General features: G+C 45.3%; 1 protein-coding gene across 1 annotated transcript in view; it reads right to left on the bottom strand.

The window, feature by feature from the left end:
• CAMK4 (calcium/calmodulin dependent protein kinase IV) overlaps positions 1–27,636 on the bottom strand; it is a 1,546,801-nt gene that overhangs the window by 164,539 nt on the left and 1,354,626 nt on the right. The window contains exon 8 of the mRNA XM_069625488.1: positions 24,834–24,909. Coding sequence (XP_069481589.1) covers positions 24,834–24,909 — 76 coding nt within the window. The remainder of the gene's footprint in view (positions 1–24,833; positions 24,910–27,636) is intronic.

The following is a 27,636-nucleotide window of genomic DNA, read 5'->3' as shown; positions in this document are numbered from 1 at the left end:
TGGGGACTGAAGCAATTACTTCACACCAGAAAGCCCTACCACTCTTACTTAAAAAATCTAAAATCTTTACTGTGTTACATTTTACACCCGCATATCAAAGTAAAACAATTACTCGTACCCTAATAGCATCATTGTACTGAACCTTGCAGCTAGACTGTTCTCCCTGCAAAATTGAGTGTAATCGAGAAATATCCCTAACAGCGTCACTGATGACAAAGTTTGAACATAGAAAGTGTGCCTAATAGCGTAACTGTGGTAAAGTTCAATCTAGAAAGTGTGCCTAATGGCGTTGCTGTGTTATGGTTGAACTTAGAAAGTGTGTCTAATATCATCACTGTGCTAAAGTTGAATCTAGAAAGTCTGCCTAATTGGTGTCACTGTGGTATAGTTAAATCTTGATACTGCAACCAAGCCCTAACTCCGCCCTCGCCACGACATGAGTCCCTCCCGCCCAGCTAGGTCCAGAGAAAGAGCCTCACTCTGGCGCTCCTCCCTGCCCCCAATTACCTCCCTGTCCCATCCCACCCTCCACAACACTCCCAGCCCACCCCTATCCAACTCTCAAGCCAGAAGAACCCTCCCATCCCAAACCACCCCACCCTCTACCACACTCTCACCCCACCCCTATCCAACCATCAAGCCAGAGGACCCTGATGACAGACTATCCTAAATCCCCTGTTCCCCCATCCCTTCCACCCTCCCCCAGCACGCCCGCACCCCCTGCCCCACTGACGAACTGCCCACCCACCCTCCCAGACCCACCTCGACCCACCACCACCCCCTGCCCTTTTCCTGCGTGAACTCCCTCTAACATCCTCCACCGACCTCATCCACTCCCCTCCCTAAAAACTACATGTCTCACCCTGGCAAGAAGAGTGGCTGCATCACCTATCGCCCTCTGACCCCCCTACTCTCTCACACACACCAACTACGTTAAAAACCCTGCAAAAAAGAAAACAGACCTGCTCTCCTTCAATCTCCCACTACTCCTCGCACCTCCTGTCTCGACCCACCACCTCAATCTCTCAATCTCCACCATGTAAGAGGATTCAATTCAACACTACAGCTAAGTCAATGCCTAGTCTGGGATACTGAATGGAAACCCTTATTGATATATCTTTATGTCCAGTTCATGAGTTCTGGATGACTACCCCTATATAACACCCCTCTCTTGGAATCCCTCTGACCCCACTGAGCCAAGAAGTAGTTCTGTTTTGCAAGTTAAAAGGTTTATTTGAGAATTTAAACAATATATATATATCACACTTTATAATAAATTAATAATTGAATATCACACTTAATCTGAGCAGTAATCAATAATGGATAGTCTGGCACTAGCACACTTCTTTATAATCAATGATGAGTGGTTATAGGATGGATAAGATAGCAACAATACTTTTATGGTTTCAAATGGATGCAAGGTGGAATGAAAATGCAGTACAGAAAATAACTTGATTGGGTTTCAGCAAAAGACAATGTAATCACTTTCTTGGACAATTCACCCCCCTGCAGCTTATACAACAGATAGGAGTTTTGAAACACAGGCAAAATGTTTTGAATATGGTGACAATGCAGTGAGAAATATGCTGAAAATGCTTTTAATTCCCTTCAGGAGGTTCAGGGTGAGTGGTATCTAGTTAATATGAGTTCAGGCTCACTCTAGCAATGATTCAGGGATGGTTCTTAAGAGGCAAACGAAATTTAGCAGTTCAGGCAAAAGCAGCTATCTTTTTACAAGTAAAGAAATCGGGCCAAATCGCAAATCGCGGCAAAATTCGCGAATGCGTGAATCGTGATTGCGGGGAAAGTATAAGGAGTAGGCTTGTTGGAAAGGTAAGATTCTAAGCTTTCAGAGGAAAGTTAAACCAAGTTCCTAGCCCAAACGGTTACAGAGTTATGAACGATTTTGTGAAGGTTGTTTTTTGGACTTGAAATTTTAAAAGTTCAAAGTGACAGGTTACAGCTTGCAGCTAGAAAATGACAGGTGACAGCTTTGCAAATGACAGTTGACAGTTAGGAGGCAGTTCTGGTTAGATTAAAATAGATTGAATTATATTATTTTAACTAAGAGATTGGTTCTGCACAGTTCTGCTAGTTACTCCAATATATTTTGAAATAGGCCTCCCCACGGATCTGGTCAGGTTTTGGACTGGACTCCGGTTCTGGTCTTGGCACTTCACAGTGATCTGGGTCAGCTCTCTGGTTCTGCTAACAGCGGTCTGGGCCACTCTGGATCTCTGGCCTCTGGTTCTGGATACTGCTCTGCTTTCTCTGGGTACAGCACTGCTTCTGGATCTTTCTGCACAGCTTTCTCTGGACCCAGCGCTGATCTGCACGGCTCCTGAATGCTGCTACCGCTGTTAGGTTTGCTGGATGCTGAGGCCCACTGAGAAGAGTTCTCAGTTTGTGGGTTTAGGCCCTTGCTTTGAGTTCTGAATCAAGTTCTTTGGAGTTTTAAGTGTTGAATCTGGTATCTTTTGGATGTTGTATGGTCTGGCAGAGCGCGTTGCAGCAACTGGATTTGAATGTCCTCTCTAGCTTCCAGTGGCTCTTTTTATGTCTTTTGAAAGTGGGTGTGTGTGCAGCATCACTAGCCAGCCCCTCTTTCAACTGCCCATTGGTCAAGCTTTCCGCACTGCTTTGATTGGTGGAAGGAAATGTGTGTCATGGTGATGCTGTAGGTTTTATGGGTCAGAGGATCCTCCCCTGGTCAGTTTTCCCACAAATCTATATTTGACCGAAAGACATATTTCATAGATACACAGTATTTTGGTATTTTGAAATTACCTGCACCCATCACGTATCACATGAGGTATACTCTGTTCAAACTCTGATGTTTCTAAGAGCTTGCATTCAGAAACAGCAACATTTTGCGTTTTTTAACTGGTTTTGCAATATTGGTTTTTCATTAAAATTTATACACATATACACGGCCTGTCCATACATACTCCAGTAAATTCCCATGTCTCTAGCTTAAACACAGAGTCTGTAGTATACATAAATAGCAGGGTTTTGCCCCAGAACATCACACAAATTGGAGTTTGGCCTTGAATCGAAGGTACATTTTTTAAATGAATGCTCTCAAAGTTATACATTCCTGTCATTTGATTACAAAGAGTTATCAGTGTTTCTGTAAAATATATATTTTGCTTTCAATTCAGTTCTCAGAGTGTTGGAGTCCGCCTCCAAGACTTGGGTGGGTCAGTGATCACATGTGTCTTCTGGCAGGCAGGCCTTTGTTAACAGAAAACCGTCAAAATCAACATATTCTATTCAAGTGCAAGAGCCTATTGTGTGGTCTCCAGGAGGCTCCCAGCCAGTCTGCCTTCTATCAATCAAGAGGTCATGTGAGATTCTAACTCCTGGTGTGAATCTCTGGAGTTGAGAGGTTTCCCAGCCTTTGGCCTGTTAATTAAATCAGATTGTCTTCTGGGAACAGCATGTGGTTAAGATTTTAATTAACTCCCAGCCTTTGATGTAAAGGCCTCTCCTGCAACTCCTAACATTCAGTTTCCCTGTCAGAGTTTAGACCGCTAGCGCCGCCCTCAGTCAAAAGCGGGTACTGCATGCAATTTTTTTTGGATCAGTCTTGAATTCAAGCATTTCAAACAAGAGATATTACATGGAAGTATATTGTCCAGGTTCAACAAATGGCATTGGTGTAGTTCTGCAGTAAAATAATTTTGTGCCCATAAATTAGCCATGTTTGACCTGAAGAAAACGAATTCCCACCAGTTATGGGTTGCTTTTGCCAATCAGCATTGCCCCTTTTACAATGGTTTAGGCTCTGTGCCCTTCTGTGCTCATAACATAGGCAAAAATGGGTGGCAGCCTATTCTTCATGCATTTCCCTGTGCATTTTCTGGGAAGTTCTGGCCATCATGATGTTTTCCATGCCAGTACTGCACAGTTTTTGTGGTAGGGCTCGGATGCATGGGTAAAAACATCCCACAACCATCACCAACCTCCTCCCCTTCCTCACCCTGCTTCGAACCCCTGTCCCTTGAATTTTCACCAATCACACCAACAACCCCTAACCCCTTACGCTTCACCCTCGAATCCCCAGCCCCAAATGAGTCTTCCCAACTGACCACCCTTACACACCCTTCGAACCCCACCCTCCCCACACCCACCTCCACCTCTGCCCACCTACTCATCCCAACCACCATCGACCAACCCGCCTCTCTCCCCTCCCAGATTCTGCTCACTCCCCACCACCCCCACACCGCCAACCCTTGCAGCCACTCACCCACTCCTCCCCACCACCACCCCTACAACCTCCGCAACATACCCCCCTTGCCGAAGTAAGATTCATCCTTTTTAATGCCCGATCTGTAGCAAAAAACCGACACAGCATCTTTGACCTCCTCACCTCAGACAAACCAGACCTAGTCTTTATCATGGATGGAGTGGTCGGAATGGATGGAGTGGACGGAACGGATGGAGTGGACGGAATGGATGGACGGAGTGGACGGAACGGATGGACGGAGTGGCTGGAACGGATGGACAATATATCTCTGTATATCTCCTATTTATGCTAAGTATATGCTATGTACCTATTCCCCATGTTATCTGTTTCACATGTTTACCCTTTCCATCCTGTCTCTTTCTATACATGTGCCGCTATGTACGCCCCCTGTCCTACACTCATGCTTGGTCGCAGGTGCTTTACTGATAATCACCATATCACACTACCACGCTTTCTCTCTTCTATACACCATCATTCAACTAGAACACAGCTATATTATGACACATTCGGCCTAGCTGTTCTCATACTAACATGATCCCACGAACACCTCATCTCTAATAAAACACAGCTAGCTGAGCACATTCCGGCTATCTTAGGCGTCTCCACAGGCCTAACGCAGCCAGAACACAGTCTGGGTGTCCACCCTCCAGACTGAACACATCCAACTGATTTCCTCAGCACCAATTTCCTCAGCACCACACCTACTGCTAAGAGTTAGCTATCAAGCAACAACCACACCAGCCGCCCACGCACCATACAACACTCTCTCTCTCTCTACAGACTTGAGCTGCGGTTCCTGAGGGCGTTTAACCTACCAGCGCTTTGAAGTCATACCAGTGATACATAAGGTGCTATATAAATGCCAAGTAACATAACATAACATAACATAACATAACATAACATAACATGCACTTAAATTGCTTACATTATTTTTCTGCAACACATAAGAAGCAGAATATTACTTTTGCACTAAGGTAGAGGGCAGTTGTCAATGGAGATAACAGTGTTTGGCCTTGTATATTATGGCCATAAATATCCCCGACGGCACGTGAAATGTACAGTGCAAGTCACCTCATAGTTCCGTGCCCTTGCCCTCGTTCCTCTATTTGGTCACAGAACTCCTCAGTTTCTTGTAATGTCCTTGTAGAGTACAGTCGGGGCTACTTTATCCCACATATATAGACTACAGATTTTGTATACGAACTGTAAAATGGTTTCTTAGAGCTCGTCCTACCAGCTATGCAGAACATTAAATAATGTAAACATTTTGAATTTAGGGCCTGATTCATGCAACTTTTAGCGTGGTTCAAAGTGACTTTGCACTGCCAACAATCACCCTGTTTCACAGAGTGGTGCAAACTGTATTTTTGAAGTGCAGTGACTTTGCACCGTTGCAAAGTGTCTTTGCACCGCTCTGTAAATCAGGGTGTTTGTTGGCAGTGCAAAGTCACTTTGCACCACGCTATAAATTCCATGAATCAAGCCCATAGTCCTCAAAAAATGACTTGATATTCACAATACTGTTTCTCATTGACTGAGAGACACAACAGTGGTCACACAACGTGCACCCAATATACTTGCTTAATCAAGGGAAATTGGAAAAAGCCTGAATTCCCACCAGCAACAGCATTCTAGCTGTCGCTCACATCACACTAAGGAAAAGTGCATATCAAATGAAATGGTGCATCAGAAATGTTACGTCATTTTCAGCAACAATTGTGCAAAAACAACCAGGGCCTGAATTACAGAAATACATGTAAATCAAAAACGTTTGCACGTGTGCTAGGATTATCAATGCAAATGCAGTAGTAGGCGAGTTACAGAATGAAGCGCAAGCAGGGACCAACAGTGAAAAGAAAATATGATTGCACTCCCATAATATGCTCCTGGTGCAAAGCAAGGAGCCACTGAAACGGACCGTTTTGCACACCTTTTGACCTGTGACACCAGATGGAGTGGAAAAACCACAAATAGCATGGCGAGACCCACAAGCAATGACCACCACTACCTGCACCCAAATCAACCACCAAAAACCCCATGTAAGAAATAAAAATACGCACCCAAAATGCAGCGTGCATCTACACCCACCGTTGCTACCCCATGTACACCCACGAATCGGAGCCATCCAGAAGCAAAGGGCGATCACATCCACAATTCCAACCCCCATACACCCACCAAACTGACCCATCCACATGCAAAGTGCACCTACGCCCACTATTCCCACTCCCTGTACACCCACAAAACATAGCCACACACATGCAAAGTGCACCTACACCCACTAATCCTACTGTCACTCCAGCCAGGGACTCCTTCCCCGACAACGAATGTGGCGTACAATAAAGTGCTTTTTTTAGTTTAAACTTTTTATTAGAATAATAATAGCATAAAATAACAGCAAACAAAACAGCTGATCAATAGTGAACAGTCCTTAAATAAATCATTGACCTGTGAATAAAACAAAGTCAAGAGGAAGTTCATAGCTAATTGACTCTAATCTGCTAAATAAGAATAAGACATTTTACAAAAACTAAATACAAGGGAGACACAGACATGGGAGACAAACAAGAAAACGATGGGTATAGGGAGGGGATAATCTTCAAACAAAAATCCTGTCAACAATATCATGACATCTGTTAAGAAGAGGATGATGTGTGGAATGTACAACACTAAGTTCATGAACCAGGCGTAGAAGCAGTGAAACAATTTGAATATTGAATGAAAAATGACCATTTAGCGTTGCAGTTTAGCCATGCAATGTTCCATTCTCTGTATGTGACAAATATTATTCCACCAACCTCTGCAACTTGGGGAACGAGAGTTCTTCCAATTAGTAGGAATACGTTTTAAAGCAATACTTATAAAAAAGATCATAAAGTTTTCTCTTTGTAGATTGTATGTCATAACAATAATTAGCAAGGTTACCTAAAACAATATTCATAAAAGAAAGTGGAACATCAGTCTTAAAAATAAGTTTAAGATATTTCCAGATATCTTGCCAAAATGAAAAAAACAAAAGGACAACTGAAAAACATATGTTTATACGTGGCTGGTGCAAAACCACAGGTCAAGCAATTATCCTTTAGACCAATCCTAGATTTGGCGACTTTGACACTACTTATTACAGGACCTGATCCTGCCTTGGAGACAATCTTATCGGAAATTAGAGCCTTGCGGCCCTTCATTGAGACCACAAATCTAAAGCTACATCAGTTAGTTGACCGATGGAAAGGTTTTGAAGAAGAAATGGAAGAGGTGGAGAAACGGGTAGGGATTGTAGAAGATATATCTCCTAGGGTGGCTATGTTGGAAAAACATGTCAAAGACCTCCAAAAGCACAACGAGGATTTTGAAAACAGGAGTAGATGCAACAACCTGCGTATTTCTGGCTTGCCGGAGGGATGTGAGGGAGCAGGGACAATCTCTTTCCTACTAAAGCTATTGCCTGCTATTCTTCATTTACCTTCTGATACTCAGCTCAACATTCAACGTGCTCATCGAGTGGGTCAACACAATGCCTCAGGATCCTCTCATCCTCCTCCTCGAACACTTATCTTTTATCTTCTTGAATTTACACAACTACAACGCATTATGTAAGCTGTCAAGGAAAGGAAAGATCTATTCTGGCATGGAAGCAAACTATTTATCTCTGAGGATGTGGCCAAAACAACTGCTCTACGTAGGAAATAATTGTTATCCTTTCATCCAGCTCTGAAGCCACTTAACATCCGGTATGGCTTAGATCACCCTTGCTCATTTAAGGTCACACACAATGGCCGCTCGGCCATATTTGACGATCGTGCCGACTTGAGAGCATTCATACGTTCCATCAAGACTGAACATATGGATATGTCCTCTCCCGACAACCCTTCAACCTCTGCTGGATCATGAGTTCTTCTTTCTTTTTTTTGTTTCCACCTGGCCTTTGTATTTATATTGCTGCTTTTTGAATGCCGTTCATAAATACTTCCATCTAACTTGAGTGAGACGGTTGCTGATGTGGTGCCCCTCTTCCCTATGTGCTACCTCTTTTTTAGGATAACCCAGTAGGTGCCTCCAGTTCCCGCTAAAAAAGGTTTCTCCCTTTTTTCTCTAGTTCCTTGGCTGATTGAATCTGTAATTTAGTGCTGAGGTTCCTATTGTTTTTGATCCTGATGCTCTCTCCTGCATGCTTGCCTCAGCTTGGGTCCCTAATGTCAGGCCTCCTTTCCTTTCCCTAATTCCTTTTGTGTTTCCCTTATGTGTCTCTCCCTTAAATGTTGTACATCTAACTATATCTATTGCCTGGATGTTATGAATTGGTTTTATGAAATTCCTCCTGCACTGATATGCATCTGCTCAAATGACATTTAAATGTGTTACTTGGAACATCAAGGGATGCAATAACCCCATTAAGAGATGTAAAATTCTAGCTCATTTAAACAAGTCCAAATCATCAGTAGTATGCTTGCAAGAAACACATCTCTCCTCTATAGAAGCGATGAGATTTAAAACGCTATGGGTTAAGGAAGTTATTGCAATCCCTGCTGTGGCCAAGAAGAATGGTTTTGCAATTTTGCTAAGCAAAATATTAGATAAACATGTGGATACAGAAGGTTGCTGGGAATGGGTCAAGCTCATGGTTAACTGTGTACAAATCTCAATTTTGAACGTATATGGTCCCACTCTACCAGACCCGCAGTTTTGGACAACTATTAAAAAGATTATTCTCACAAACAATTGTGTTAACCTAATCACGTTTGGGGACGTTAATCAGGTCATGGACCCATTTCTGGACAGAAAATCTAGTTGTATATTTAATACGTCCAAATCTCACAAATCGTTTCTGGGGTGCATTTTGGAATCAGGCTTAATTGACTCATGGAGACTTTCACATCCCTCGCAACTCGATTTTACTTTTCATTCTATTCCTCACAATAAGTTATCCCGCCTTGACTATAGTTTTACTTCTAAAACTCTTACTGGCACTATTGTGGATTCCACGGTGGAAGCTTAATAACTACTTATTACAGGACAAACAGTTTATTTCCTCAGTCCAATCTTTCTTACAACATTACTATGAAGATAACATTGATGATGCTTTTTATTTTTAATAAACTGCAGATTCTTTTCTTGAGTAGGCCTCCAACCCGTCTCGCACCCAACCTCCACAAACACCCGGTGTCACAATGCACTAGGAACCAGACCAGTGTATCAACAAGGTATTTATTAATTTATTATTTAATGAATAATAATCAATATACAGTAGCCACCAATGTTGTGGCAACACCAATGCAATGATCTCTACAGAACAAGTAGATTAAGCTATCCTATTACAATCCACACAGTTCTTTAAAGGCAAAACAGAAAAATAACAATATTTATAAAGTGATAGCACCAATGGTTGAGCACTCCCCTCTGCAATACTCATCCCCAAACATCCGCTAAACTTGATTCCTTTGAATGGAAGGCAGAGGTAAGGAGTAGGAATAGAGAGAGGATCGAATTTGGGGTAAAGCCCACCACCCCAACATGGGAAGCCAGCAAAGTAAGTGAAAACACGTTTTTGGATCAAAACGGCAGAATGGGATTTTGATTCTTACTCACAACTGCTAGGGGACAGAATAAAAGGAATTTGGATAGCTTACACTTAGGAGATAGGGAAAGTTTAGGGAATACTAATCAGCACACCAGGGCAAAAATACACATGCAATGGGAAAATCGGTTTTGGGAGAAAGCAAATGCAAAGGGAAAATACAATGGCAGATGGAAATTCTTTTACACTGGGTTTACAATGACATGCAAGTCAGGGAAGGGGTTTGGCTCACAATAGGAAAATCAGTTTTCAATGACAATGACAGAGGCACATACAGGTAGACTTCCAGGCAAAAGACATTGCTCACAATGGAACAACGGTTTGGGTTTTAATAGGACAGATTCAATGGGAATTTGTTTTGTAATGCACACAATACACAGGCAAATTCGGTTTTCAGTTACAACGAAGCTCATTCTTTTGAGGCAACACTTTAATGGCTAGAATAAGCAAATAGAACACCAGGTACGAGATGGTTAATTTCGAAATTCAACAATCTTGTACTGTGAATTTCAATAGAGGAATTAATTGATTTACTTAAAAATATACGAAGGATTTACACAGACACTGAGTGGTTTTTTAAAGGAGATATGCTAACATACACAAGCACATAAGAGATTCTTCTATGGGAAGGTGACTGAATTACACTGGCAATTTTTGGGGATTCAATGGGGTTTTCAATGGGGGTTTCAATGGGAGAAATATTGGATGCAATGCTACAAAAATGAAGGGGCTTATGCAATTTAGGGCTGGGTTATATTTTAGTGGTGTCGGTTCTTTTGAAGGGGGTGCAACAAGGAGCTCACACCTCCTGGTCAAGCTCTAGCCACACTTTGCCTCTTTTGAAATATTTGGGCTCCTGCCTTCATGTCTGCAGAGCAGGGAATTGTGACACCCTCTTCAGCATCACATTTTATGGCGGGAAGTTTATAGGATACGGGTGATATTCAGTGGGAAGTGGGGCTTTGTCATTTGAAGCACCTTCCTCAGCCCAAACAGTTTGTTTCCGGCAGTAAGTGTCTCTGCAAAGGTGACTGGAGATTTGTGGGTTGGAACATAATGTACATTGGCTCTGGTCAACCCCCCACATCATGTTTCCCTGATATTTTCTGCGTGAGCAATGCTATCTTTCCACTGTGGCGTTTAAAGCCGTTTTCTTTCGATGTCTAAAACCCTGTCTTGCAGGTTACAAGATTTTTTGAGTTCTCTCCTTTTTGGGTGAATTCACATTTTCTGTTAGTCCATTCATAATGATGGGTAGGCCCCCTTTTCCCATGGTTCTTTAATTTGACATGAACACAAAGAAAACGCCAAGCCGTTTTTAGTTTGCATTGTTTAAATGGCTGCTGTTCATGTGAAAGGGAAAACAAAATTCATTTTTCTTTGTAGTGTGGACATTCTTGCCCCTCATGTCAAATAACAGTAAAGCAGGGCTGTTTTTGGTTGCAGTGTATAACTTCTGGTCATTCAGGTAAAAAGAAAGTAAAGCAAGGCCATTTTTTGGTTGCAATGTAGAACTTCTTGTCATTCACAGGAGAAAAAAAGCAAAACAAGGCCATTTTTGGTGGCAGTATTTAGTGTTGCTGTTCAGGTGATGGGGGCTTCTGTTTAGGGCCTTTAAATGTACCCCACACTGCTCCCCATACAGCCATCAAACTGAGCCAACCCCATAAAAGGAGACCTATGCCCACTATGTCCACTCCCTGTACACCCACGAAACAGAGCCACACACATGCAGAGTGCACCTACACCCACTATTCCTACTCCCCATAGAGCCATCGAACTAGGCCAACCCCATGCAAAGGGCTCCTACGTCCACTACTCCTACTCCCCATACAGCCATCAAACTGAGCCAACCCCAAACAAAGGGCACCTACGCCCACTATTCCCACTCCCTGTACACCCACGAAACAGAGTCACACGCATGCAAAGTGCACCTACACCCAAGAAACCTAACCCCTGTACTCCCACCAAAAGGAGCCATCCACATGCAAAGGGCACCTACACCCACTATTCCCACCCCCTGTACACCCATGAAACAGAGCCACAGACATGCAAAGTGCACCTACAGCCAAAAGACCTAACCCCTGTACTCCCACCAACCACCACATAAAGACATGAAACCAACCACCCTCCCCAGGCATGTGTGCCCCCTGTGCATGCGCTGACCTATTGCCCTGAGGAGATACTGATGCTCAAGTGAGACTCAAAGCTGCGGTCCATGTGGGTCCCTGCCACTGGCAGGGGTACCAGTGGAAGAGCCTGATGTGCCCTGTGAGGTGGACCATGACACACCCTGCCATCAATCCTGACCACTGGGCACCCACCAAGTCTAACAAAATGGTCAGAGTTGAATGTGAGTCAAAACTAAGCACATCAGCTGGACACACGCAAGGAGAATGCATTGAGGGCCGGACCGTGGGCTTGGCAGAGCCACAACTGGCAGTGTCCTCCTAGGACTGCACACCACAAGAATATAGCTCTGTGCCCAAATATCAAATCCAATGCATGCCAGTTCACAGCTCAATACAGAGAAAATTCCACCAGAAGTGTCACCACCTCCAGTGTGCAACATCACCCAACTGTAACCTGTTCATGGACATTGAGCAAACATCATATAAACTACAAACTGTGTGTGCCCCTCTACAAATGAGTGTCCACAATCACTGATGCAACTTGCAATACCCACCACCACAATTACTGACGTTAACAATGTATGTCTGCTGTCACTACTGGCCCACCATAACACCCCTCCTGAGCAAATTTACTCCACATGTCCCGCATGAAGAAATATGGGTGAGGTACACCACCTGAGTTAATGTGCACATCCACCTGAATGTATTGCCGCACCATCCCTTGAAGTGTGAGTAATCATTGGTACATTTCATCCCCACCGGCCCTAGTACATTGGTCGGCCAGATACAAATACCACACAGATGCGGCTCACATGATGTACCACATGGAGAAATCAATGGCCACATACATCAGAGGCACAAATGGTGCTGTTGACACGCATACACCTGAAGCATATGTACAGCCACAAACAAACTTATGCACACACCCATCAGACATACAGATGTGGGACTGCCCTCTGGTGAGTAGCACATGCATCAGCCACCACGGTGCATGAAAAGAATCCAAAACTGCCCAAAAGTCTAAATCCTGCAGCACATATATTCCAATACATGTGCTGAGCATCACAGTTACCATCACTGGGACCATAAAAATCACAGAGCAACAAACACCATCACTGACAACACAACCACACCCAACACCCAGAGACACCCATTCCACACAGACAAAGCCTTAGCGATACCAGCGCCACCCATGAGAGTACAGCCACATTCACAACACAATCACAAACACATATGAGTAGTGTGGTCATATACATCAACCACATCACATGTAAACATGCATCTGCAGTGCAACATACATGTGCACTGCAAGGTACAATAATCATCGTCAAACATAGTCCAACATAGACCCGTACAGACAACACACATGGATAGATGACCATCTGTGCAATGTATATAATGTAATACAACACTGACAAGTACAAGGACTAGCAGTTAAAACATCCCACCAGCACCACCAACAGCCCCACTCACACATGCATACAGCCAAAGATGCAACTGTCAGCCTGCACACCACACAACTACATGTCCCAATCACATACACATGCATCTACCACATGCACGGACTGAGAAGGGCACAACAAATACATCCAAATATGCCGATACAAGGGCGCATCTCTGTGATCCTGACACCTGCATACAGCACACATGTTGCCTGCTAGCAAAACGCACAGATAAGCACCAGATGATGATGTTGCATGCACCCAAAAAAATAGACTGTTGTGACATGCAATACAAAAGATGATTGCACACACACGTAAGTGTTGTAGAAAGTGAATATCCAAAACAAAACAAAATAATAACCACATGAATCCGATAGAATAACAAACTCAACTGTATTGTATTGTAAATCCAACAACACGCATGGGACAAATAATCCAAAATTAAACCACAGGAATCCTCCTTCAGGAAACAACAATAATGATGCCTAAAAAGAAATAAAAACAACTGTCACTGCTGCAGTCCAATCTCTGCCAACGCAAGCACCAATGCTGCATTGGAGTCTGCCTGCACCTGCCTTATGTGTGCCTCTGTGCTGTCCCTGAGGGCCTGCAGAGTCTCACAAGTGGCCTGCTCAATTGCCTGGGGAGCCCTCATGCCCTCCCCCAGAATGTCAGCACGTAATCCCTCCACCCATTCACGTGCCACAGCCCTGGCAGCTGCCTCTTCAACAGCATGCAGTCTTACTTCCTCCTGCTGCCACATGCGCTGCTGTTGGAATGTCATTGCCGCATGAATACGTTGTTGCAACCTGCCTCCCCTGCCAGACCAAGAATAACAGCCATACCCTCTGTGTAAGAAGCCACCGGTGGACCTGACTCTGCCGCTGCAACTGCTCCTGATGCCTGGCAGCCTGCCTCTGGTGCTGGGCCTTCCCCCGGAGAGATGACCGATTCCTGGAGAGGAGTACTTGGTCACCATTTTTGTCAAGTGTCATGTCCACTTGCACCCCCAGATCTTGGCTGACAGACATACCTGAGCATGGTACCACGGGAATAGCATCAATTGCAGCCCCACTGACCATGAGGCAGGCACCAGACCAGCAAGTAGGTGTAAGTGGGCAGAGGAGCTTGGGGTGGTGGCAGCATGGAGGCCACACCTGTGGGTGACTGGGGCACAGTTGCTGTGAAGAAGGCGGGAGTCACCTGTGATGCCTGGATCATGTTCACCACATCCTGCAGTGCACCAGCCACCTGCAACAGGATCTGGCACACCTGCCTGTGATGGCTGACAAGTTGGCCACAGACCACATCCAGGGACTCCAGTGCAGCCACCTGCTGTCCAGGCCCACAATGAGCAAGGGCACCACGGCAATCCGAATTGCATCGCTGGAACTCACTGCCTGGATAGTTTGTGTGGTTGCATCTGCATATGTGAGTAGCCCTATAGACGATGGCCTGGGGACACTGTGAATAGGTGATCCAACCGATGTGTCCTACACAACCTCCTGTTCCAGCCACATGTCCTCAGCCTGCACCGTGAATGATACTCCCCCACCAGACACCATGGCCAGGTCCTCAACTGTGCCCTCCACCTCCACCACATCTGAACCTGTCACCACAGATGGCAACTCTGTGGCAACCAGCCTTTCTGTGGGTATGGCAGAATCCCCATGAACCTAAGCCCCTCAGGACTCACCCTTCAGGTCCATGGCACCATCCCTCATGTCACCCCTAGTGCCATCACAGGATGTACCCTCAGCAGCCACCTGCCCCTCAGATGAGGTGAATGGCAGGATCAGTTGCTGTGGTCTATGCAGCCTCCGCGAATGCCTTGGCCTTGCAACTGTCCCTTCCTTAGTGCTGCTTTTCTCATCTGCATGTGACACTGGATGGTAAGGGAGATAGGAGAGGGAGGTCATCATGTGTGTACACATGTGCATGTCAAATGGATGGCATGATACCATGCTACCATCTCACATACAAATGACACGGACCAATCTCAACACATCTGCAGCTGATCACCCTGTACAGATAGATATGTGAATATGTAATGCAAGATGCCAATCACCTCCCGAATGCATGCATGGATCTGCAGGAAATGAGCATTCACCACCCCAAGGGAACAACATTCAACACAGACAACTGGGAATATGAATGGGGCACATGTGAGGACTTGAGCATATTAGCAAGACACACAGTCAGCACCATTGCACCATTGACACAAACATCCTGACCCAGGACCCTCCTCCCACTTATATGACCATGGGTAAGGTGGACACGGCAGACGCCATGTACCCCACCATAGACTACCACTGCCTCATTGCAAGTCAGCAATCCATCACCCATACCAATCAATGGCCATCCAGGGCCCAACACCCTTGGCATCCACATGCCACAGCGGAATACAAGGACCACATTGGGAACTCCAAGCTTCTCACACCCATAGGAAACACACAGAGTACAACCATGCATGCACCATAGCATCACACAACATTGTTGTGCTCATCCACCTGCGTCCTCCAAAAATGCATACCGATTACATGGCATACATATTCTGCTACATTGGAATCACCTGCCCCCTGGATCTGGTCCTGCAGTTCGAGGACCTGGACAGGAAGATCCGGGTTCACCTGCGCAAGATCCTCAGATGGAGAGGCAAAATCCTATGGCACCCACCCAAGTGCACCTCTGCAGTGGGTGCCGCCTCACTGGCCACCATGGCATTTTTCTGGCACCGGATCCTCATGTCGTACCATCTCTTTTTAATGTTTTCTGGTCTTTGCACGGCCACACACTCAACATTGATGGCTGTGGAAATATCCATCCAGATCCTCCTGCGACCAGCTGCCCCAAGCTACTGCTCCGGGTGGAAAGCACGTCATGGTGCTGCAGCACCTGGTCACAGATTATGGCAACTTCTGCCCCCGAGAAGTTGGCTTCCCTCATCCGCGCAACCCTTGAGGTTGAGGTGGCCAACATGCTGATACTGACACTGGTGGACTGGCACAGGGACTGGGATGCACCTATAACATCAATAGAGGTGAAACTACCTCAAATGTGATGTTTTCACAACACTCAGTCTCTGCCCCACTGGGCGCGCCCATAGTTCATGGTCCCAAGTATTCTCCAAAGACGTTGTCCCCCATCCCAGGCCCAATTTTGATCCAGCCGTCGAAAGCAAATCATCCACTGCTAATGTCAGGATTGACACCTGGGCATGGACCAACACACTCACCCATGAACAGACAAAACCGAGCTGTACATGACCCTTCAGCCCACCCAACTCAGGCCCCTTGCCAGCAATGTTCATGAATCGCAATAGCAGATCCCATATGCACAAGGGTACAATTACGAGCTAACAACCAAGCATTACGAAAGTGAAAATGCAATATGTGCATATCATTGCAGGTGTGAGTTCTCACATGCAACACACAGTGCCCCCCACAACTGTACACCCTCCCCATGAGTAACACCATCTGGCCCCACATCCAAGCATGCATCCACATAGCCACCATTTGCCTGTGTCCTATTCCGCCACTCACCTGCACTCAGTATCAGCAAGCAGCAATGCAGCGTAGATGAACCTATAGCACACTAACAATGTACTGCAAACAGGCCAAGGAGTCCACAACAGATGGATTGCAGGAGTGTGATAGCAGGCCAATGAGTGTCTCGTACCAGTGACATGAAGCTCCCTGTGGACCCATGCAACTCTGGATGCCAAAACAAGCTGGGCCATGTCACGTAAGTTATGCGCGTCATGCTGTGCAAACTGTGGACACGTGGCTTACTACAAATATAGGGCGCATGCGCAGTATGAATCTGTGTGGCTTATTAGTAACAGTCGTAGGACGCTGAGCACTTCCTTGATCAGTATTACGGGCTCAGGCAGAGAATACACGGCGCAAGTGCCAAACATTAGGAATTGCAAGAATACATCCTGAGGAATCCAGACATGGACAGAAGGGGGATTGGCAGAGCTGGGAGACCAGTGAAGGAGGAGGGACCAAAGTCACAATGCGCCAGTGAGAGGGCACAACCACCACATGCTGGGGATGCAGCACTGCCACAGACAGGTACCAGCACAGCGAAGGGGGTGAGCTGGAAGAGGAGATTTACGAACAAGGAATTGCGAATCCTCACTGACTTTGTTGAGGAAAACCAGTCTGAGATGTACCCCTGGGCTGGAAGCACTGTGACACAGGCCCAGCGTAAGCAGAATTGGCAGGAGGCAACTGACTTTATTAATGTCTGTGCAGTGGAGAGGTGAACTGTGAAAGAGGTGCATAAGCACATGGGTGATCTGACCAGGCGTGGTGGTGGTTCGCCACGTATAGAGGAACCTTCACCTTTCGAGGAGGTAGCCTCTGGCTTCATCTCAAGTGAGCAGGTCGTTGACGTCAGAGGCATCGACACATTTGGACATGCTGCAGGTGAGTGATATGTGTAACTGATGCCTGTTATCATTATGCCACTGTGAATGGCAAAGGTGATGTGGATTGGTGTTGCAGAGTGGTAATCACTTCATGGGATTGATGTCCACGCTGCACATGCATGGGGGCCCAATGGACGCAGGATGCATTGTGGCCATTGGCTGCGTATGGTATGTCTCACTGCACCTTGCTAGTGTAGTTGTGAATGGCATTGCCCCCATGGCATTGTGTCCAGGTGCTGCATGTCAGCATGCACGGCATCTGTGCCATGTCTGTGTGGTGTGTACTGTCAATGTTGCGTGACTCACATGGCTCCTCCACTTCCAATGGCTAATGCATGTGTGAGTCATTCAATTTTCAGGTCATACAGTGACCAAGGAATGTGTGCAATGCCAGTGTACTGAATGCGGGGTGGGGAAACATCACTGGCAGTCCTTATGCTGGTAGCAAACAGCCTAGCCATGTATAACCAGGATGCATGTGGATTTCGGGAGTCCATGCTCTGTTGGACGTGGAGGTTCACACTGGTGACATCCGTGTCGCTCATTGGCATGACTTGCCTGTGGTGCATGTGTGCATTGGCACCTCGATGCAACATTGACTGTAACCTTTGCAGACAGGAAAGACGGTCGATGCAACATTGACTGTAACCTTTGCAGACAGGAAAGACGGTCACCTTGGCATTGCCTTTCCACATAGGGATAGGATTGTGATGTAGCTGGCCACTGACTGTACATGGCCACATCCACACATGTGGACTGTATTACTGGTTGCAGGGTTTGCATCTAAGTTGCCCAGTCTCTTGCCACCTTGGCACGCAGGCCTTGCATTTGCACCTATGCCACTGTGTCCCCATTTTATACTCCTACCAACGAAATTCGGCTACTTACGTTTGATCATCAAAGTGTGCTTGACTACACATTCAAGCCCAGCTTTATGTTGTCATGCCTTTTGCCTGCACTGCCGCAACATCCATCTCCTGCTTGCCCTGTCATTGTGGCTACATGATTATGCCCACATGTTTGTATACTGTATTATACACATACATGCACCTGTTTAGATGCGCTTCCAATACTGGTGACAAGGTCATACCTGCTACCTATTCAATGGCAGGCTGATGGTGTCTGCGTGCATGGGACATGGCACTTACATGTCCAGATTATGCTGCACAGATGCATACGCATACCACTGTCAGTGTGTGATATGGCGTCCTGATAGCTTATGTTGCATGTCGTCATTGTATGGTTTACACTTTACTCACTCATCAGGTTTACACTGCCATTATGTATGTTGTATCCGGGGTGTCTGTGGTGCAATGCTGCTCTGGTTAGGGTCTGCATGGGTGCGAGACAGGACTATGGGACCAGTATGGATTCTGTTGTATGTATACATAGGCCATTTGCACTGCATGCATTTTATGTGTGGCATGGATGTATATCCTGATGTTGCCCTAATTTGTGTTGTCTTCCGTTTTGTAGCTGATGCCGCAGCTGAGGGGGACCAAGTGCCAGAGGGGTCATCAGGGGATGCTCAGCCAGGCACCAGCAGTGGCTGGGATGCTGTACGTGGTGAGAACCCACACCATTTGCAGGCCATCCTCGCCATGTCTGTACTGGCATCATCATCAGAGGAGGACGAAGATGATGATATTGCAGCGTTTTTGAGACAGATGGTAACTCAACCACCACTGAGCAGTCCCAACCCCATGCTTCTACTTGAGCTTGGGGAGGTGACTGAGCCTGAGATTGAGACAGGAGACAGTGGCCCTGCCCGTGTTGAGTCAGGCATCTTTCGTGTGACACTGTACCTGCAACATAGTCCACACTTGTCCTGGTGGCAGCAGTGGTGTATGCTGGTGGTGGGATGCATGCGGATATGCAGGCCGAGCTGGTGCTACCACTCAGGCAGGGACATACTGCATCATCATGTTTTCAGCACCCACGCACATGTGGGGGACGTATGCCGGCTACAATCCTTCACTGGGAGGAGGAGGTGATTCAGAAGATTGTGCAGCAGGGCAAGGTAATGCAGGAGATTAGCAGGGACATGCATCGCCTCGCTGACAACATAATTACGTCCAATACTGGGATGAGCAGGGAGTATCAGCTGTTGTGTGGTGAGATCTCTGCCTGAGGGCCTGCCTGCATGAGGAGATGAGGGCCTCAAGGGAGAGTCTCCATCTTCAGATGTCTTCACTGAGGGAGACCATGAACGGCCAGATGGATGCATAAAGGGCTGCTTTGCAGGCAGACATGGGTGAGATACAGAAGGAGAGTCAGCCATTACGTTTTCGCACCTGGCAGCCTGTTGCATGCCTCCATGTCGTGTGTGGCAGCCGCACAGGAGGTCAAGGCATTGGCATTGTGTAGCCAAGGGCCCCCTTTCCATGATGATCCACAGGGTGGGTTGTAGCTGGAATTTTGGCCATTGGGATTTCTTTTGAGTACCCTGCACTACGTTTTTTAATTCCTTTTCACCTCACCATCCCCCTTACTCATCACCCCGCTGACTTTGTTCTTGGCCATGGTTATTTTTTTAATCTTTGGGGATTTGCTATCCAACGTGGGCTCATTTGATTTCTTTTATGGGCATTGCCATCTTGCACCACGTGCAACTAGTTCTCTCACGGTGGAACTTTGAGACTGATACAGAAGATCGCATGTTCAGAATAACATGTTCAGTGAAGTCAACTGGTATGCTGGTTTCCCAAGTGGCATGATCGGACATGCAGTTAAGTATCATGTTGAGCCATGATGTGTGTTACAGGTGGAAGATGTGTAACAGGGTACATGCGCTGTAATGGTCATGTATCTATTTTTGTTTTAGGTCACTTTGCACAGTCAGCTCACACTCTCCTTCAATCGTATGCCCCATTCCTTCTGCTGGACACTGACCCTCCTGACACATATGGGGAGGCACATTGTTAGGTGGTGCTGGTGGGGAGCCACAGCATGGCATCAGTGGAAGGAGGTAAGGTGGTGCATGCCTGTCATTTGCATGTTTGTTCCCCTCTGCATTGCAGTACTATCCTGAGGATGCACAGGTAGGGTTGTGCCTAAATGTGAATTCCTGGTGTTAGGTGGGTGATTGTCATAGGCAGCTGACATAGGGGTCGTACAATTTCCATTATTGTGTACCTTGTTTGGGAATTAGCAGCATGCTAGTGGTAGTCTGTCCACTTGTGGTGCTTGTGTGCACATGTGTCTGGTGCTGGCCCATACACTGACATCTTGCTTTGTTCTTGGATTGTTAAGTGTCATGTCCTGTGTTCGTTGCATGCAATCTCCTGCCATGATTGTTGGCAGGTAGCCACCCCATCATTCATGTGCATCCTGCACACCTGAGTCTCATCTTCCACATGGGGGCGTTTCAAGTGACATGCTGCAGTATGCTTTTTACTTTTCACGTGTTTACATGGTCGTGATGTGTGAGTTTTGCTCTTATTTTCATGATGGGTGCAGGGCAAAGTCCATCCTGTGTGCCAAGTCACTTTGCCATGCCATGCTGTATGCCTGCAGTGGGAATGCTCCCTGGCCCTGAAGCCCAATGCCATACTAGGGCATTTCCCCCACCCACCCTGCCATGTTGGCATAGTTCATGGGTGCCCTACAGACAGCCCCTCGGAGGGTGCCCTGGAGGCACCTGTACTCTCGTGTCCCTGCTGATGGGGAACCACCACACCCAGTGTGATAGTGAGCTGGCCCACACCCACCAAGTCAGTCACTGCACATGCATTGTTGTGCTGCTGCAGCATTGAGGCTGCCCCCAGCTAGCCTTGGGTGGATGCTGCCTGCAGCCGCAAAGAATCCCACTGCCCTGGCAACCCCTGGCACTCACAAGCAAGTGGCCCTCTCTGCCAGGGGAGGGGCTTCGCTTTTGTTGGCATTTGTGTGGTACATACTTATTATGGGGGTGTGAATCAGTCATTTACAATGTGCAAATGTATGATATTCTGAATATGAATTCTGTTCAAATGTTATTATTGTGTACTGAATATGTTTTTTCTAATTGAAATTAAAATTAACAGAAATGTGCATTAAGAAGAATAGGAGAAAAGAGTCTCCGTGCAGCATTTGTTCTACATCTGCACACACTTCATAGGCTGCATAAGGTCTCCAGACAAGAGGGAGGGGTAGCTGTACACTGCTTTTAATATTTTTTGCTTACATTAAAGTTGGACGGTGATATTAAGCAATTTGTATCAGACACAGCATTTTAACATACATTAAGATGCCCATACAATCCGGTCAAAACTTTGCCCAAATTCAACACAACAAATTGGGGATCAGGGTGAATGACCCTTCTTTGAATGTTACCTTTGCAACAGGTATAACCTAGCAACAGTCTGACTCAGATGTGGTTTGAGGTCCTGACATAATATGTTTGTGAACATTGCATGGAATTAGGGTTAACAGTAATGTTTTAAGTGAATGATGATAATAATGAGTAGAGAGATTCTTAACATGGAATGAAGACTATTGAAACACAGGCATGGAATGGCGACATTGCGTAGTGCTTGCATGTGTGTGGTTCCAAGCATTACTAAAAACCATTACACCAAAGAAACAAGGTAATTGGCTACAATCAGAGTGGAGAGTGCATTGCAGTAGTTATTTATATAGCCCCAGTTCACAGGTGTATGGCCTCAATGCGCTTTGTGGTTGGAACGCCCTCGTGGACTGAAGTCCAGGTATGGGAAGTTCTAAGAGTTTAGTTTAATATGCGTGTGTGCATTCTGCCAGGCTTAGGACTTGCTAGACTCCAGTAAGAAACCCAGAGGTCAGGAACGTGGGCGGGTGGTTGAGGTAGAGTGCTAGTGCAGGAGACTGCATGTTTGCCGTGCTAGAGCGACATGTTTCATAGGTTGTCGCTTCATACTAATGGCAGAGGTGTTGAGGCATGTCAGGGGTTTCAGTGCGGACAGCTAGGCGTGCATCTAGACCGGATTTGTCGTAGCCGTTGCTGCATTCTAGAGTGCATGGATGGGAGCTGTGCCTGTGGCATGTGTCCACATACGGAGTGCGATTTAGATGATGAACTAATGCCATCAGGATAGTCAGTATCAAGCCAATTATGAAAGGGCAGTGAGTATTTAGCACATTTTGGAGAGGCAAGTCTTTTTTTCTTTCAAAATTCCATAAAATATGAATAAGCAACGTGAACCTCCTTTCAAGTTTATTTATTTATTTATTGAATATTTGTAAGGTGTCTGTACAACAACAAATGGTGTTTCAAGGCAAAACAAGAGGATGGGAAGGGAAATGCAGGGCAGAGAGGAGAGAGCGCAAGTGGGGGCATTGGAGGAGAGGGGGAGAAGGTAACATGGACTAGGAGAGTGCAAAGGGGAAGAGGGTTGTGTGTGGATCATGTCTTCCATGCTTTCTTTCGTGTGACAGAGGAACAGAAAATATTCCTGCTTTTTTGTATCGGGAATATGGCAAATCTTTCCATAGAATACATGTTTTCATTAAATGTTTATCTCGAGTACACACACTTCTAAAATGTTTTCTTTGTACATTCAAAAGCCTTAGAAATGCAATGTTAACAATGGTCTTATTAATACATGATGGTATATAGAGCACTGTATTTCTCTCGTGTTTCGTTTTTGGAGGATAATAATAATAAGAATTGGTTATTTATAACATGCTTAATACCAAAGAGGTTTCTATGCACGGACATGGATTTTCGAACCTGTGTTACTCTGCGTCAAGCGTGTTGCCACTGAGCTATACTGCCTGAGCCTCATTTGATCATTTATCATATCATATCATATCATATCATATCATATCATATCATTTTAGTTTGCTTTCTATGTTTATTTCTGGAATCTAGAACTAACAATTCCAGTTGTTTGCTGTGTCTATTTCAGGGTTACAGGTCAATGGAATTTTGTCTGTCATTGGTCCAGTGCAGCCCCCACTGAAATCCGAATAATACTGGAGAATTCTGATGGAGAGTGTAGTTTCATCAAGAGTTATATCCGTATATTTGGCTCCTTCAGACTATCCTCTTACAAGAGTATTCATTTGAATGTTTGCATGATTGTGCAACGGTTGTATATGCTCAATTCAAAAAGATTATTTTTGAAACTCCTATTGTGCATAGTCCTTTCTTCAACAGATGTTTTCAAAAGGATTGCTCTTGCTTCCTGAACCCCCCTGCCTCCAACATCTTCTTCCCCTTTCTCAAACTACAGGACATCCCCGGAACCCATGCTGCTCCGTCCCTTCCCCACAAAGTTCCCACCTCTCGCCCGCTCTTCTCTAATATTATCTGCAGGACACACCAGGGAAACTCCCCACTCCCTTAATTCCACCCACCCCACTCCTCTCCTCACTTACTGCTATTCTTCCGTTGCTTTTCGCTTTCTTCATTAATCAATGGACGTTGGACACTGGTTACCAGTAAAATGTCTATCGAACAGTCAAGGAAGTACAATAATAATAATAATAATAATAATGATAATAATAATAATAATAATAATAATAATATACTGTGGTAGTCCTGATGAGGTTTCAGGTGCATGAAACATGTGTTAACTCGAATGCTGTATTGATTGATCAAAAATCATAAATTAAATTGATGTACATGGATTCGCAAGTACAGAAGACAAAATGATCACAATTGAAGTATGAGACAATAAAAATAAAATGTATCTATAGAAGAATCTTCCACCATTTTGATACGTAGTGTAGATGATTGCTCGTGTTTGGAATGTAATCTTTAATATACTTGCACCACCATGATATAGAAGAAAAGGTTTAAGATTATCAATAGCCAGCTGGGATTTCATGACTGTGCTGCATCGTGGGTTTCAAATTTTGCAACGTTTAAAATTTACATTTTGATTATTTATAAGATATATTATATGCTGTAATGTTTAACTACTGAAAACTGATAAACACATTTAAAATAAGCTCAGTATGTAATATTGAATATCCTCATAAGAAACAGAGAAAATGAAACAACAAAATAAACTGAACTTATTATTTTTTGCCAACTTACAAAATGTAGGTGATTATCCCCACTGACCACATGTCCACTTCCGGCCCGTAAGCACATCCACGCAATATTTCAGGAGCTGCAGAGGATTACAAACATTAATTGAAGAAAACTGTGTATACAAGGAAATGAAAAATAGATCATATGGCTTGCTAAAATGCACACTTTTATTCTTTGTAAAGCAATTTAAATGTTAACTCAAACAGCGCATCAAAGATCCACACCTAATGATCCGCTTCTGTCCCTTTCTAGCTGCCCCTACAGTTCTTTATCATGCACAGTCATCCCAGAATGGGCTCCTAAAACTAAACATATATCTGCAATGAAACCTTCTGCCTGTGCCTTACTTCTGTGATGCAGACCACAAGGGCCCTATTCATGGAAAAGGGCACATTTATCCAGCAATGAGCTCATGCTGAGAACGACACTGCGCAAGCCTACTCGCATAATAAAAAAATGCGTGCTCTGCGTATTCATGGGTGTGTCTGTGCAAAGTAACCGTATACGCAAGCCGTGGCCGGAACGCCCCCAGCACGCCCCCATGCAAAGCAAAAACAGCCAGAACAGATACCTTTACGTGCTCCCTGGGCGCGAATACATGCACCCTTCAAACAGTGCGTGGGGTTTCCCCCAAGCAAGCCTGCATCCCGGGGATCCCTCACAGGGTCTTCTGTAACAGTTACCGGCACCACGACAATATGCATGCGATTTATTGTAACTCGGGTAAGACTCAGAAAATCTGCGTGTGAACCCCGTAAACAGTTCCTGCACCCCGCTACACTGCATACGCGAACCCCTACGTCAGATCAGAACCACAGCTGCATACACGCACCCTTAAATCCGACACCCGATCTTACTCCTGCGCGGTGAATCCTATGCGCTAATGTCTGTATGCCTGCCTTCGGGTTACAGATAGTACGGGCTTTGCGTGGCCATTTTCATGCCGAGAGGTTGCACGCTCGTTTCCATGAATACCTATCTTTCCACGCAATAGTGGCCGTGCAATGGACTGCCTGCGGGCCCTCCCTTGTAACGCTGACATGTTGCCTTGTTCTTCCTCATTTTCTGTGGTGTGCTGCCTACCATGCCCCCTGCACAAACCACGCCCATGCTCTGCATGGTGCCTCGCGCAAGGCACTCAGCCTCTCGCAGTGACATGATGTGCCTGCGCGAATTCCACAGAAAGTACGTAAAAGTGGCACACAGTCGATTCCATGGATCAACAAACAGGATTTGGCACGAACTTTGGCACACAAAGTCCTGATTTTTTGCACAGATAATTCCATGAATCAAGCCCTATATGGAGGACTGATGCTAAAAGGGACAATTTCGTTTCTCCTACATACTCATTTTAGGAATAGCACATGGACCATGGGTGGCCCAACTGGGTGCCCATTAGCTAAAAGAAGAGGGATAGGGGCTTGAAACCACCGATTTGAAAGTGTAAAATCCAGCCAGGTTTTCAGTGTGTCCAAAATGATACATGAAGAAAGGCTATTTATATATATAATAATTTTCAAAGTGATCATTCTGAAAAGCAGACATGCTTTTAGCTTTTCAGTGGGTTGGCAGGACCAGCCCTTTTCGTGCTGAAATGTAAACATTTTGAAAGCCAGAAACTAAAGTTAATGCTCTTTCTACGCATATTTTGTGCAACAAATGTGTCACCCTAACCAAAAGACTAGAAGACATAGGCATAATGGACATGGCACTACTCTGGATTAAATCATTCCTAGCAGACAGAACAGAAACCGTATGGATAAAACCCTTCAAATCCACCCCACAAGTTAACGACTGTGGAGTACCACAAGGGTCCTCACTATCACCACTGTACTTCAACATCTACCAGACTCCAGTAATCAGAATCTTCAAAAAATACAACATTACATGCTACAACTACGCAGATGACACTCAAATCATCTACAAAATCGAAGACACTCAAGCCGATCACTCAACCCTAATCAAGTTTCTAAAGAAGTCTTTAACTGCATGAATGCCAACAACTTGAAAATCAACCCAGGAAAGACAGAAATCATGATTATATCCAAAAACCAAGAGAACAACACCTACATTCCATTGCGAATGGAAATGGGAACCGCACCAACACCATCTAAGGTAGTAAAAAATCTGGGAGTCCTGGTGGACAACACTGTAACCTTAGAACCACAAATAAATGCAATCATCAATAAATGCTTCTTCCTCCTTCACACGGCAAGAAGAATCCTACCTTACCTCTCCTTCACCCACAAAAACACTCACAATCGTCGCCCTCATCATGTCAAGAATCGGCTATGCAAACAGCCTCTATCTCGGGATACAGAATACCTCCTGAAGAAAGTACAACGGATCCAAAATACAGCAGCCAGACTGCTCCTCAAACTATCCAGAAGAGACCACATCACTCCAGCCCTAAAAACACTGCACTGGCTCCCAGTCAAACATCGCATCACCTTCAAAACAATGTGCATAACAGACAGGGCAATCAGCGGACAAAGAGCTGAATTCCTACAAAAGAAAATAATCTACAAGCCAACGAGATTCCTGAGATCAAGCAATGAAATCCGCCTGGAACAAAAACCATACCTTAAGAAAAAACCTGGGGGCTCCTCCTTCTCCCAAGTATCCGCATCCCAAAGGAAATAAGAAACACCAAAGACCACCTAGAATTCAGAAAATTACTAAAAACCTGGCTCTACAACACCGCAGATTCAAACTGAAAAGCCAAAACAACCAAACGGGAAACACAAAGAAAAGGATGACAACATTTACGATGACATTGACAACACCCAGAACCGACCAGAGAAAC

Source organism: Ambystoma mexicanum, chromosome 6p (assembly GCF_040938575.1).
Source record: "Ambystoma mexicanum isolate Mex_15411 chromosome 6p, UKY_AmexF1_1, whole genome shotgun sequence".
Taxonomy (NCBI): domain Eukaryota; kingdom Metazoa; phylum Chordata; class Amphibia; order Caudata; family Ambystomatidae; genus Ambystoma; species Ambystoma mexicanum.
This window is presented reverse-complemented; position numbering and strand designations above follow the sequence as displayed.